At 30.3% G+C, this 16,668-nt stretch overlaps 1 protein-coding gene and 1 pseudogene across 1 annotated transcript in view; both read right to left on the bottom strand.

Annotated features, from left to right (window-relative positions):
* LOC107667833 (polyphosphoinositide phosphatase-like) overlaps positions 1-3,233 on the bottom strand; it is a 13,524-nt gene extending 10,291 nt beyond the window's left edge. Inside the window, exons 1-3 of the mRNA XM_016459553.1 lie at positions 3,048-3,233; positions 1,454-1,677; positions 435-583 (exon numbers count right to left, since the gene is read on the bottom strand). Coding sequence (XP_016315039.1) covers positions 435-583; positions 1,454-1,455 — 151 coding nt within the window. The 5' untranslated portion in view covers positions 1,456-1,677; positions 3,048-3,233. The remainder of the gene's footprint in view (positions 1-434; positions 584-1,453; positions 1,678-3,047) is intronic.
* On the bottom strand, positions 3,113-16,290 carry LOC107667832 (polyphosphoinositide phosphatase-like; annotated as a pseudogene).
* Positions 16,291-16,668: the final 378 nt, after the last annotated feature.

The raw sequence follows: 16,668 nt of genomic DNA, 5'->3' as shown, positions 1-16,668 counted from the left end.
CATACACACACACACACACACACACACACACACACACACACACACACACACACACACTCACACACACCCACACACATATATATGAATGTGCATCAGTGTGAAACGGGCGCAGACTTTGTTTTGTCTGACTTTGGGGTCAGAGACAGTTCATCTATATAAACCAGGACCGTGAAAACATCCGTATGCAAAATCTGGCATTTCAGGGTCTGACTGGATGTTTTTATACAGGACACACTTTCTGAATGTTAAAATCTAACATTGCACATTTAAACAACCTATTAATGTCTGTAGCTTTGAGCGCCGAATAAACTTCCAAACAAACCTTTAGCAGATAAATGCATTTAAACACAGCCTTTCTCTGGAGGGTGAAGGCTCAGTTTTGAGCTGATAAACAGGAAGTAGTGGTGAGGTAATGGACAGGAAGTGGCTCTTACGGCGTATGGGTGGTTTGGGCATCATGGTGGAGATGTCCTGAGACCAGTGCAGAGGAACCGAGCCTCGGACCTGAACACAGGAGGAGAAACGGCCCGCCGTCAACGACATGACCAAGGCGTCGTGGATGATCTGCGTTCGCCACATCGCCCTGAAAATACGAGCACATATCACCTGACATACTCGTTTTACATGCTATAGACAAGTACACATAATCAGACATGTTATCAGCTCTTAAAATCAAAGATTACATTTAATTAAATAAAAATAATAATAATAATAATGAAATTTAAAAAGTAGGTTTTAACTATATTTTGCAGAAGGGTACAAAAAAAAACAAATAATAATGAAAATTAAAAGTAGCTTTTAATTTAAAAAAAATATTTTAAAAATTAAAAATGTAAACAAAAAATATTTAAAAAATAAATTTTATTAAATGTTTTTTATGTTAATAACATGTACAAAATAAAATAAAAACATTTAATAAAGTAAAAAAAACATTAAAACGTGGGGTATGTTTTGAGCTCTGAAAATCAAAGACATATAACATAAAACAAAATAAGTAGCTTTTAATTAAAAATCTTTAAAAAAAAAAATAAAAAAATGAAATAATAAATAATATTTAATAATGGGAATTAAAATAAGTATCTTTTAATAAAAAAAATATTTAAAAAATTAGAAATGTAAATAAAAAAGTCTTAAATTTATTAAAATAAAGTTAAATAAAAAAACATTTAATTAAATTTAATTAAATTAAAAAATAATATGAAATAATTTAATTTAAAACGTAATATACATGAAAATTATATAAATTATATAAAACCCGAGTTTTATATAAATTATATCAAAAATAATATTCACTTGACTTCAAACTGTATTTGAGTTTTCAGGCGGCCTAGTGATTTGACACACTACTTTTTGCATATTTTATGGTCGAGAAGTACACATATTCAGACATGGGGTATGTTTTCAGCTCTGAAAATCAAAGATAAATAATCAAAGATTTATAAATAATACTTACATAAGTACAACGTTCCCTTAGTAGCTTCAACACAATTACACAGACTTTTGTGAGTATCCTGCAGTGTAGTGAAATACTTTCTCAAAGACAGCTTGGCTGTAGTTTAATCGTTAAACGTGCAGCTGAAACACGTCAGTATCTTCCCATCATAAAGCATCACAGAGAGCTTAGTGAAGCTTTAACGGCCGACAGCTTTAGAGCAAACGGTCGTTACATAATCACACCTGAACACACAGAGATAAAGAGCATCTGATATCAGCACGCAACAAATGTGACCCTGGAGCACAAAACCAGTCATAAGGGTTTATTTATTATGTATATATAAATACACAAACATTCAGTATATATTTTGAAAATATTTACATGTATATACATTTATATTATATATAAATATATTTAATATATAAACAAAATATTTTTCTTAAATATACACATGCATGTGTTTGTATATATAAATATGCACAGTATACACACACATACATTATGTAAACAAAAACTTTCATTTTGAATGCGACTAATCGTTTGACAGCACTAATAAAAACGTTAAAAAGTATCAATTATTAAAATTAAATTAAATTAAATAAAGTAGGATTCGAGTCTCTGTATTTTGTATATTTTGAAGACTCTTCTTGCATACTATATAGTAGAGAAGTACACATATTCAGACATGGGGTGTGTTTTTAGCTCTAAAATAAAAGAATAGAATCGAATAGAATAGAATAGAATAGAATAGAATAGAATAGAATAAAATAATTTACAGAAGGGTATAAAATAAAATAAAAATAATAAATAAAATCTCTGAAAATCAAAGATAAATAAAATAAAAAATAATGTCAAATTTAAAATAATTAAAAGCTCTGAAGATCAAAGATAGATTAAATAAAATAACAATTAAGAAAAAATAAAATAAATATGTTTTAACTGCATTTTGCTGAAGGGTACGAAATAAAAAATAATGAAAAATTGTAAATAATTAAAAGCTCTGACGTTTAAAGATAAATAAAATGAAATAAATAGGTTTTAACTGTATTTTGCAGAAGGGTAAGAAATAAAAAATAAGGAGAAAAAATATTTTAAAGTTAAATTAAAAAGGATTCTCTGCATTTTGTATATATTTTTAAGACTGCTGGCTGTGTTTGCATACTTCCCGTATTGTGAAGTGAAGAGCTTATTGCAAGTGCGTACTACAATTAGAGTTGCCTAAATACACTTACTTCTCTACTTTAGTATACAAACAGCAATTACTAGGACATCCAAATACTTAATTCATTTGACTTCGAACTGCAATTGAGTTTTCGGACAGCCTTGTGATTTGACATTAGGTTTTTTTTTAGCTCTGCAAATAAAATAAAATAAAAAAAATAAAAATAAAAAAATAAAATAAAATAAAAAAACGTTAAAAAATTAATTGAAAGTTTAAAAATTAAAATAAATACAATTTTGAAGTTAAAATAAATTAAAAATAAATGTATTACATTTAAAGTAGGTTTTGATTCTCCACATTTTGTATATTTTTAGACTCTGATTACTTTGATTGCATTTTTTCTGTAATAAATGAACAGCTTACTTTAAATAAACAAAAAAACTTACTGACCCCAACCTTTGATTTCTCAAGTGTTTTGTGTGCTTCTCAGTTCTTCTCTTGCTCCTTTGAATGCATTAGGCTCTGACATTATAAACACTGTTGACATCCGTGAACCCCTTCACCGCTGCTTCAGGCTCCTAACAGAGAGAAAGCATTACGCCACACAGCAATCAACAGCGCCAGACTCTCTCCGGATGATCATTTCTCTCTCTGTGTGTTCTTTCAGCTCGTTGTGTACCTTTTTGTTCAGTTTTGACCCTCCTGAACTTTCTGCTGGAAAAACAGCTGATGTCAAGCTGGTTTCTGGAACAAGGTAACTGGTTTGTTGCTGGTTCAAAGTGAGATGATAAACCCTCCAAAGCAGCTTAGATCAGCTAGAAACCATGTAATACTATCAGAAGGGAGTTTTAGCTGTATTTAGCAAAACAAAACAAAATAAAATAAAATAGAATAAAATAAAATAGGTTTTAACTGTATTTTGCAAAAGGGTAAAACATTAAAAAATAACAAAATAAAAATTATTTAAAATATATTTAAAAAAAAGATATAAATAATTGTAAAAATAAATAATAATGTATTTATTTTATTTATTTACATTTATTTATTTTATTTATTTATTTAAAATAAAATAAATGTATTTAGCTAAGGTTGCAAAACTAAAAAGATAAAAAATTATAAAATCAATTAAATGAGTTTGTATTTTGCAGAAGGGTAAATAAAAAAAATTACAAAATAAAAATAAAAAATAAAAACTGTATTTTGTGGTAGGGTGCAAAATAAAACAAAAAATAATAAAATAAGAAGGTTTTCTATTTAGTAGGTTTTGTAAAACTGTATTTTACAGAAGAGTAGGAGAAGGGCACAACGTAACAGAAAAAGAAAAATAATGGAAAAAATAAAATAAAATTGTTGTTAACTATTTTGCAGAAGGGTACAAAATAACAACAATTAAAATAATGGAATAAAATAAATGAAATAAAATTGTTGGTTTTAACAAACAAACCATTTTTATTATTAAAAATAATCAAATATTAATATTAATAAATAAATAAATAGGTTTCAATTGTATTTTGCAGAAAGATACACAAAAAAAAAATTTAAAGTAGGTTTTAGCTGTATTATTGCAGCATGACGTGGAAAGCAATTATAAAACTAGATCACTCCCGTGATAAAGAAACAGTGCTGACTACACTGTGCGCATCAGCTGCTGTTACATTCATTTTGTGGATGCTGTTTCTGTTGTAGTATCTCATACACACACATCAAGGTGCATCAGTGTGAAACGGGCTCAGAGATTCATCTATATGAAAACATTCATACGCACTACAGACCACAGACAGACGGAGACGGATCTGAGACAACAACCGAACATCATCTATAAAAACCTCATATAAGAGGATACTGGATTGGCTGCAGCATCCGTGAATGATGTAGAGCAGCCAATCAGGATGAACGAAGCCTTCTCCAGCAGACGAACATTCCACACATACTTAGCATACGGCTCGTTAATCAAACACAAACACGTCAATTAATGATTCACAAACTAAAATTAAAGTTAAAAACAGAAAAAAATTTAATTTAATTTAGTTTTAGTACTAAAATAACTATAACTAAAATTAAAACTAATATAGAAAACTATATAAACATTTTTTAAAAAGTAAAAAACAAAAACAGTACAAAAAAAACGCAAAACCACAAACTAAAATTAAAGTTAAAAACAGAAAAAAATGTAATTTAATTTAGTTTTAGTACTAAAATAACTATAACTAAAATTAAAACTAATATAGAAAACTATATAAACATTTTTTAAAAAGTAAAAAACAAAAACAGTACAAAAAAAAACGCAAAACCACAAACTAAAATTAAAGTTAAAAAAATTTTAAAAAAATTATTCAGTAAAATTAAATAAAGAACATAATAGAAATATTTGCAATATCAATATACATATATAAATACACACATATATATATATTCACATATACATATATACACACATATACATTATATATATATATATTACTTATTTATTTTTTAATGAAGGAGGTCTCATTAAAGTCTGAGATTAAAGTTCTAACAAATGTATTCTTTTTCTCTATGATGAAACCCAATAAAAATAAGAAAGTACATGTGCATCAATTTTTCAAGATTGTTTTGTCGAACGTCTTCTTGACAATAAATGGCGCTTTATATATTTTGTGATCTAATACAACATTCAGACATTTATAAATGTTCAAACAGGTTTCAGGACTGCTGTCTGATTATCTGTATTATTATTCGACTGAAATGACTTCAGCTGCTGTAATACACTTCTTTGCTAAAACCAAGAGACGGAGGAGAAAACGGTACGGCCAGATCGGTGGAAAGAAACGGGGAAAAGGACAAATAAGGCCACATGAGCGGCGCATCTGAGGAGCTCAAGAAATCATATTTCCATTACAATGATCTGGAAGTGATTCGAGGTCACGGTATTATGAATACGAGACGCTTTCTAAAGGGCTCTGAGATAAAGGACAAGACAGACAGATGAAGAATCACACGCTCACCTGAAGTAGAAGTTACTGGACAGATGCACATTCTGGAAGATTCTCACATATCTGTGGAAAAAAACTGCAAATTAAAACATTCTAGTCTGAATTTGTTCATGATATAATCATTAACCAACTGGGCCTACACTAACATAAAGTCTGGAATGATTTAGATATTTTAAAAAGTGTTTTCTGCTCATCAAGACATTATTTATTTGATCCAAAATACATAAAAAATTGTTAAATATTATTATAAATTAAAATGGCTGTTTTCTATGTGAATATCTGTTAAAATGTAATTTATTTCTGTGATGCGCAGCCTAACCCTAACCCATTATTAAATGTTTTCAGCATCATTATTCCAGTCTTCTGTGTCACATGATCTTCAGAAATCAGTATAATATGCTGATTTGCTGCTCAAGAAACATTTCTGATTATTATCAATGTTGTTGCCACCCAATATATGCTGCACTTTCTATTCATCCGTGAATCCTGAAAAATGAAATGTATCAGTTTCCACACAAATATTGTGCAGCACGACTGTTTTCAGCATTGATAATAATCAGAAATGTTTCTTGAGCAGCAAATCAGCATATTATACTGATTTCTGAAGATCATGTGACACTGAAGACTGGAGTGATGATGCTGAAAATTCAGCTTTACAATCACAGGAATAAATCATTTGTCATAATTTTTAATGTATTCCAGATCAAATAAATGCTGCCTTGGTGAGCAGAAGAGACTTTAAAAACCACTAGTTTGCTAGTACCAAGATAATTACAATGTACTTTTTGCTGGGTGTTTTTGTCTTATTAGAAAGGTGCTTGCAAGAAACAATTCAGATTCTTCAGATACAATGTAACATGAGTAGATCTGAAGGAAAAGCAATGTTATTGAAGCGCTCAACCTAAATTGGACACAAAGACGTAAACGGTGTCTCGTGTTACATGAGTCAACAGTTACAGGCTGTACTTCTGAAAGTACTGTGTTACTGTAAAGCTCTAACACATCAGGAGTGACGAATAACAAACTTCATTGTCGTCACACACACACTCACACGCTCTCACACACACACACACACACTCACACACACACACACACACACACTCTCACACACACACACTCTCTCTCACACACACACTCTCTCTCCCACACACACACACACACACACACACACACACACACACACACACAGTGCCAGGAAAACCTGAAGAAACAGTCTGAACAGTATACTAGCATACTAACTATCACTACTACTGCAGTATGCACGCTCAAAACATACTGTGTGTGAGATTTCTGCATGCAAAGAGCCTCAAAAGACTCATTAGCTGTGTCCGAAACCACTCACTCACTCACTCACTCACTCACTCATCCCTATTTTGATTAGTAATATGCATTGCTAAGAACTTCATTTGAACAACTTTAAAGATGATTTTCTCAATATTTAGATTTTTTTGCACCCTCAGATTCCAGATTTTCAAATAGTTGTATCTCGGCCAAATATTGTCCCATCATAACAAACCATACATCAATGGAAAGCTTATTTATTCAGCTTTCAGATGATGCATAAATCTCAATTTCTAAAAAAATGACACTTATGACTGGTTTTGTGCTCCAGGGTCACATATAGTGAATGGCAGCTGAGTGGACTATATCAGAAAGGAGTGAACGAAATGAAGTGAACGGATTCAGACGGTGACGTATACACTGCGCGTGAGAAACATCTTCATCATATGTACATTTATATTACATGAACCTCATTTTAGAAAATAATATTAATAGCAATAACACTTAAAATTACTTTATATTGTAATTGTACATACCTCCGTGTCAGCTTTGTGGTTTCATCGATGGTATATTATTAATTTCTTAATCATTAAATACTATTAAAAATGGTCAACTAAAATAAACACACATTAACGCGTGTTCATAATTGTATGCATTTATTGTTTGTAGTATTCTGAAGCTCTCCCGAGCAGCGTTTTGCGTTTAGAGCGCCCTCAGGCACCCGTTAATGAATACGCTACCAACAAACATTTTTAAATATCCACCAAATTATCATAATTTTTTGTAAATTAGCAAAGATGCCACCTCGGTAAATTAATAAAATATTAAACTGAGTTAATGCCTACATAATATATTTTAATATAAATAATGCATGAAATAAACGTTAAAGCAGAAATAATAACGGCATTCAAACTTTTGTGGGAAATAGTGCTTCAGCAAGTGTACACTCGAAATCAGAATGCATTGTGGGTAAAAAGTAGTGAACGAATGCAGGGAATGAAGTCGTAGTGATATAGTGCACTATATAGTGGATAGGGAGCGGTTTCGGACACAGCTATTATTTATTCTGAATGCTAAAAGACATTTTAACACAAAATTGGATGCAAAATAGTACTATAACTGGATAAAATGACACTAATATAGCAACTACAAATCATTAACTATTTAACCCTGTAAAGCTTGACATATGAAATAACCGTCGGAAAAAAAATCTTTTTTTTTTTAATGTAACATTTTTTATAAATATTTTTGTACAAAAAAAGTTGAGATGTGTTTTTATTTTTTTTATCATGCTTATGACGACACGTGAGGATATGAAGACAAAACAGCTCAATTTTATTTAGAGACTCTGAAAATGAGTAAAAATATTCAATTTGGTGCAGGTGCTGATAATAATATAGACAAAAGTGATGAAATTCTGCTGCTTGTAATGTAAATCTTAGTTTGTTAAAACTGTGTAATCAAAATGCATGGAAACTGAATATGCAATTCAAACACATAAATCTTAAATTTAGGCTTATAAATAATTTTTTGTTCCACAGCTGCTATTAATCTTAGTTTAATTAGTTTAAACATTTACCAGGATTGTTATAGTTAAACTAATACTGAAAAGAAATTAAAACATAAAAGGCAACATTTCTCATTTTGCTTTAACTTAATGTACTAAAACTGAAAAAATGCTATATATATATGGATCCTCTGCAGTGAATGGATGCCGTCAGAATGTCAAACATTCTGGAGGAAGCGTTATTATGGATTATGAACTCGTATTTGAGTTAAAAACATCTTAATGCTGGATTTGTTTCAGCTTTTGTCTTCTCCAGATGTTAACTGATGGACTGGAGTGCTGTGGATTACTTGTGGATTATTGTGGTGTTTTTATCAGCTGTTTGGACTCTCATTCTGACGGCACCCATTCACTGCAGAGCATCCATTGCTGAGACACTGATGCAGTGCTACATTTCTACAAACCTGATGAAGAAACAAACTCAACCTAATCTCGAATGGCCTGAGGGTGAGCACATTTTCAGCAAATGTTCATTTTTAAGTGAGCTATTGCTTTATATGTAAATGTGCAGTAAACAACAATATTTCCGTTCTCTTTCATGTTTAAAGTGCATTCAGAAACGAACACATCACTCTAATGACAAGACGTGAGAGTATAATCAACCGCCGCCACACAGCGTCATGAATCTATCAGGTGTGTCGTAAACATGACACACATCAATGTTCTGATCTACTTGTTTGTGCACTAAATTTGCACTTCTTATTACTTCCACGACACCGCTCCCTCAGCAGAAGGTGATTAGAGGCATATGGAGGTTGCATAAGACACAATTTCAGTGACTAACACAACTAAGAGTGAGGTTTGTGTCAGCAGAAGTAGGTCATGACCTGCAGATAGATCATCGTCACTCAGTTTCTCACAGCACTGGCCGTGATTGTGTGAGGAGACGCTGACTCTGACACGATTCGGAGTGGCTTCAGATCAATAGGAGTGTGTGCAGACAGACAAACACAAGCCCGCTGAACCAGAAAAGTGCTGTTATTGTTAATTAAAACTATTCAGATTGTTTTCATTAATTGAAGTACAGCCGAAACAAAATAAACATTCCATAAACACTAATGCATTGTTCTAGCAGTGCCAAAGACATGGGTTTGATTCCCGGGGAGTGCATGAAGTGATCAAATGTATAGCTTGAATGCATTTATAATTCTGGATAAAAGCATCTTCCAAATGCATGAATGTATGTAAAATATAAATATTAGATGAAAAACTTACTGAAATAAAATATATATATAACTGACAAATGAATAAAATTGCTAAAATTGAAATAAATATAAATTAAGGCTAAATATAAATTTTTTTTTTTTTAATTACAAAAACATAAAATTACTAAAACTATTAAAACAATAAAAATTATAAAAATACTAAAACTGAAATAAATCTAAAGCTAAACAGAAATATAAAACAATGACAAAAGCAGATAACAAAATTACTAAAACTGAATAAATACAAATGAAAGATAGACAGAACTATTAAAAAACTATTAAAAATGCCAAAAGGGCATAAAACTATTTAAAACTAAAACTATTTAAAACTAAAATGATTTAAAAAAATAAATAAAAACAAATTACTAAAAGTAAAACTAAAATAAAAATAAATTAAAGATAAATAGATATATAAAAAAAACTAATAAAAATGACAAAAGCACATAACATGACAAAACTAAAATAAATCTGAAATAAAGCTAAATAGGAATATGAAAAAATATCTAATATAAATGACAAAAACACAAAATCACTAAAACTATTTACAAAATAAAAATGGCAAAATAATAACAAATTACTAAAATTACTAAAACAAAAGTTAATAAAAATGAAAGCAAAATAGATTTAAAAAAAACGAATAAAAATGATAAAGCACATAACAAAATCACTAAAACTGAAAAACTAAATTAAAGCCAAATAGAAATATCTATTAAACAACAATTTAATAAAAATGACAAAAGCACATAAAATGACAAAACTAAAAAAAACTAAATTAAAGCTAAATAGAAATATTTTTAAAAAACTAATAAAATGACAAGCACCTAAAATACTAAAACTATTTAAAAACAACCACCTAAAAAGACAAAAGCAAATTAAATTATTAAAATTTAAACTAAAATTAAAATGAAAATATAAAAACAAAAGCAAATTCAATATATTACAAAAATACTATATTCAGTTCAAGTTTATTTGTATAGCGCTTTTCACGATACAAATCGTTGCAAAGCAACTTTACAGCAAATTAAGTTTCTACAATATTTAGTGGTAGCTTATCAGTGGTGACTGTCATTTAATGTACATATGTCTATATTAAAATATAAATAACACTAAAATAAGACTGACCAGTAAAAACACACACTGTAGATACACGTGGAAAGACTCATTTTATGATGAAGAGTTTGTGTTTTCTCACTTTAATAATGGAGCTGACTGTCACGTTGGTCAGTTGTGTGTAGGGTTGCAAAAAGGTGGAACATTTCCAGTAAATTTCGGAAACATTCCAGGATTTTTTGGGAATATTCCAGGGATTTTTGGAACTTTCCAGGATTTTTTGATTATTCCAGGGATTTTTTGGAACTTTCCAGCATTTTTTGGGAATATTCCAGGGATTTTTTTAACTTTCCAGGATTTCTTGGAATATTCCAGGGATTTTTGGAACTTTCCAGGATTTTTTGGGAATATTCCGGGGATTTTTTGAACTTTCCAGGATTTTTTTGGGAATATTCCGGGGATTTTTGGAACTTTCCAGGATTTTTTGGGGAATATTCCAGGGATTTTTGGAACTTTCCAGGATTTTTGGGGAATATTCCGGGGATTTTTGGAACTTTCCAGGATTTTGGGGGAATATTCCGGGGATTTTTGGAACTTTCCAGGATTTTTTGGAGGGAATATTCCAGGGATTTTTGGAACTTTCCAGGATTTCTTGGAATATTCCAGGGATTTTTGGAACTTTCCAGGATTTATTGGAATATTCCAGGGATTTTTGGAACTTTCCAGGATTTTTTGGGAATATTCCGGGGATTTTTTTAACTTTCCAGGATTTCTTGGGAATATTCCGGGGATTTTTTTTTACTTTCCAGGATTTCTTGGAATATTCCAGGGATTTTTGAAACTTTCCAGGATTTTTTGGGAATATTCCAGGGATTTTTTTTTTTACTTTCCAGGATTTTTGGGGAATATTCTGGGGATTTTTGGAACTTTCCAGGATTTTTTGGGGAATATTCCGGGGATTTTTGGTAAGTTTCCGGAAACTTACCGGAAATTTTCCACCCCTTTGCAACCCTAGTTGTGTGTGCTGCTCATTACTCAAACGAGGCTCCCTGAGCTCATTTCAGAAACTAAAACTGACCGCTCCAGACAGAATCGGTGAAGAGGACCATTATTGTATTTTGTGTTATTGTTGTGGTATTTTGCGTCTCAGGTAAACTGCGTGGGCATTCGCCGCTTCAGAAGCGCTCACCTGACCTTTAGAAAACACACGTGCCTGCGCTAAAACCGCACCGCACTACAGTGGCAGCTAATTGCATTAGTGCACAGCTAATTGACAAGATAGAGGCGGAGGAGGAGACAAATAAACGAAGGAAATTAAACAAAAGGCTCTTACCCACAATGCCGTAAGCAGAAACCGCTCTGGAAAGACCGGAGGATCCCTTCTGTCCGATCTTAGAGCGATTGCCGAGATCCAGACGTCCCAGCAGCTCCCGCACCTCCTGCTGACTGTAAACATGCTGCCAGAAACACACACACAGTTAAACACACACACATTTACACTGAAGCAAAACTCTAAATATCAACACGGAATTTCTACGGATCAATTCAGGGATGAAATTCGTCACATGTTGTTTTGTTGTCAATAAATTAGAATTAAATATAAGGAAAGCAAAGAAGTTGGACATTTTATTCCATAAAAGTTTAAAATGTTATTTCCACCAGAGTAAACAGTGATTTAGTAAAAAAAACAAAAACAAATAATAATAATAATAATAAAATAATATATTAGATGGAAACCTAGAAAAGAATGAAAAGAAACAGAAAATGTTGCCAACTAACTGATATAAAATAAATATAAATTAAACCTAAATAGAAAAAAAACAATACGAAGCCAAAAACTATTAAAAAAGAACATAAAAGTACTTAAAGTAAAACAAAAAATAAATGAAAGCCAAATAGAAATATAAAAAATAAATAAAAATGACAAAAGCACACAACAAAATTACTAAAACTAAACTAAATATAAAGCTACATAGAAATAGAAAAAAATACATAGAAAAAAACTACAACTAAAAAGACAAAAGCACATAAAATTACTAAAACTAGAATAAATTAAATTAAAAAATTACAAATAATAACAAAATTACTAACACTAAAACTAAAATAAGCATAAATTAAATCTACATATAAAATATAAAAAACAAAACGAATAAAAATGACAAAAGCACACAACAAAATTACTCAAACTAAAATAAGCTAATTAAAGCTAAAGAAAAAAAATTATCTAATAAAAATGACAAAAACAATCACTTTGACTAAAACTAAAATGACTGATATGGCTAAAACTAAATAAATAAATATTACATATATTAGGCTATATAAATTCACATCAGGGATAAAGTTAGTTTGTTTTATTCCAAAAAAGGTTTAATGAATATAAACAGTGAATATAAAAGAAGATAAAATTTGATGCTGACTTGTTTGTGAAGATTGTAAGCAGCTCACCTTATCATCAGTAATGAGCAGATCTCGCGGTTCAGTGCGGTCGATCTTCAGGAGCGTTATTACTGCCCACCAGAAAATACCTCTGAGAAAAACAAAACAAAAATACAATGAACTATTTTTAAAAGCAACAACTCAAACTCATCAAATACATCTTTAAATGGGTGAAAACATGTGAGTGTCACATTACACCCAAATACTGAAAGAACAAAATGATATGCATATTTATTATATTCATATTTGCATAAGGAAAATAAATGAAGCCATTTAAAAATGAATAATTACGCATTATGCATCCCTACTTGTGACCCTGCAGCACAAAAGCAGTCTTAAGTCGCTGGGGTATATTTGTAGCAATAGCCAACAATACATTGTATGGGTCAAAATTATACATTTTTCTTTTATGCCAAAAATCATTAGGATATTAAGTAAAGATCATGTTCCATGAAGATATTTTGTAAATATCCTACCGTAAATATATCAAAACTTAATTTTTGATTAGTAATATGCATTGCTAAGAACTTCATTTGAACAACTTTAAAGATGATTTTCTCAATATTTAGATTTTTTTGCACCCTCAGATTCCAGATTTTCAAATAGTTGTATCTCAGCTAAATATTGTTCTATCATAACAAACCATACATCAATGGAAAGATTATTTATTCAGTCAATTCGAAAAATTGACACTTAAGACTGGTTTTGTGCTCCAGGGTTACATATAGTGTCTGAACTTTCAAGTTTTTTTTGTGATTCACATTTTTTCTACAGTGATTTTTTAAAATAAAATTAGCAAATAATATTTAAAGCACACACGGTATATTACAGACTTGAGATGGGTAAAATGTGTTTTATTACCATGAAAATGTAAAATAGCAACAAAATGGACTTAGTTATTCACTTTTTGACGCCATGCCAGCATCAAGGCTATTTTCATATAAATTATACAAGACCAAATGGACTTAAAACAGCCTTTCTTTTCTTTATTTGACTTCCGTATTTTGATTTTGGAGTGAAATACGAACTGGACTTGTTTTTGACAGGTTTCCTGACAGACGTGAGAGTTATTGAGTGAATATGAAGACAAACAGCAGGGTTCGAGGCATTCTGCTCTTTATTTGGACAGATTTCCAGGTAAGACACATTAAAGACTCCCAGTGAAATCGACACACTCAGGATAAAGACAGCCGGTCCTGTTCTCTGTATTCTGCGCTCATAAATGCTCCGATCTGTCCTGTTCTGTGCTTTAAAAGACTGTAAAATACAGCATGAAATTACAGGGACACAATGGACTGCACTGTCTGCATGTCTGCACACAGTAAATGATGAGCACTGCACTTGAATCAGTGTTTTATTACTCAATATTGAGCAGAATATCATGCCTGTTGTTAAGGAGAGGGTGCTACTACTTTATTAAGTGATCACCTGTTGGACCAGAAAACAGATAAACAAAACACACAGAAAGAGGAACCTAAGCCATATTTACGGAGCGGATTTTAATGATTTGAGAATATTCTAAACTAAAAAACTGAACTAAATAAATAATAAAACATTAACTAATTAATTAAAAATAAAGCTGATTTGAAATGTTGAAAAAAAAATCAATAAATAATGTAATGTATATCTACGTAAATCTATAAATAATCAATCATATTTTTTAAAAATGCAAATCAATAAATAAACAAAGCTGATTTGAAATGTTGAAAAAAATAAATAAATAATGTAATGTATATCTGCATAAATCTATAAATAATCAATAAATAATGTAATGTATATCTACATAAATCTATACAAAAATCTATAATTAATGTAATGTATATCTACATAAATCTATAAATAATCAATAAAAAAAATAGAAAATGCAAATCAATAAATAAACAAAGCTGATTTGAAATGTTGGGGGGAATAAATCTATAAATAATGTAATGTATATCTACGTAAATCTATAAATAATCAATAAAAAATGTTAAAAATGCAAATCAATAAATAAACAAAGCTGATTTGAAATGTTGAAAAAAATCAATAAATAATGTAATGTATATCTACATAAATCTATAAATAATCAATAAAAAAAAATAATAAATACAAATCAATAAATAAACAATTTATAAATAAATAATACAAATTAATTAACTCATTACATTTTAAATGAATTAAATTTAAAACGTGGTCAACAAATAGTGTCTAGCTACAACATCTAAAATATACACTTTCCTTTATACAAAACTGGTCAGAAGTTTGGAAAAAATGAAGATTTTTTTAAATGTCTTTGAAAGACGTCTCTTCTGCTCACCAAAGCTGCATTTATTTAATGAAAAATACTGTAAAAGCAGTAAAAATTGTGAAATATTGTTACAATTTAAAATAAGTGTTTCTATGTGGATATCTGTTCAAATGTAACTAATTGCTGTGATCAAAGCATCATTACTCCAGTCTTCAGAGTCACATGATCCTTCAGAAATTATTCTAATATGCTGACTTGTCATTTTAAATTGTAATATTTCACAATATTACTGTTTTAATAAAACTTCCAAACTCATGAGCAGTAGTGTACATTCATATAAACTCTAATGTAAATAAATCAGCTTATTTGTAGTTGCTCATTGTCAACTACAAATATTAAGATCTTATATTATGATTAGACATACTTGACAATCACGCACACTTTCACTTATAAAAGTTATTCATAATTGCCATAATGTATCCAGATTTTTGTTTTGTTTTGTTTTTTGTAATTCTCATTATTCTAATTCGAATGACATTTAAATTGCATACAGTAATGAGAATTTACTGGTAAAATGTGTGTTTTAATTGCCATGAAAGTAACGTCATAATGCAAAAAAAGCGTAATGGTCTTAAAACAGACTTGATTTTCTTTGTGCACAAATATCAATTCTTAATTTGTATTAAGACATACTTAGACTGCACCAAACTGTAGGCCAGATTTGTGAATGAACACTGCCATCTAGCAGCACAGAGAGACATTAACATCTGTGTGACAACATCATGAATGCACAGCCATATGCAAGAAATCTCATTTATGCATGCATTCATATTCGAACATGCATTTAAAAGACCAGAGCTGTCAATTCAAAACCTTCATGAATAATGACTGAAATGTGACTTACAGCTCTGGTCTCATAAAGCACCAGCTTCTGAACTCCTCTAATCACAGACATGAGGACGCTTCAGTCCAATCTATCAGAGACACAGACACAGACTGATGAATCCAGCACATGCTGATGACAAAACGTCTCTATTATAACTACAAATCATCAAGTACAGATCATGTTTACATAACCACTGCAGAATGGTTTCACCCTGAATCCTTGTAAGGTGTATGTATAATCGCATAAACTACACTACCAGTCAAAGGTTTTTGAACAGTAAGATATTTAATGTTTTTTAAAGAAGCCTCTTCTGCTCACCAAGCCTGCATTTATTTGATCCAAAATACAGCAAAAGCAGTAATATTGTGAAATATTTTTACTATTTAAAATATCTGCTTTCTATGTGAATACCTGTTAAACTGTAATGTATTTCTGTGATGCGCAGCT

Source organism: Sinocyclocheilus anshuiensis, unplaced genomic scaffold (genome assembly GCF_001515605.1).
Source record: "Sinocyclocheilus anshuiensis isolate Anshui unplaced genomic scaffold, SAMN03320099.WGS_v1.1 scaffold2417, whole genome shotgun sequence".
NCBI classification, from domain to species: Eukaryota; Metazoa; Chordata; class Actinopteri; order Cypriniformes; family Cyprinidae; genus Sinocyclocheilus; species Sinocyclocheilus anshuiensis.
This window is presented reverse-complemented; position numbering and strand designations above follow the sequence as displayed.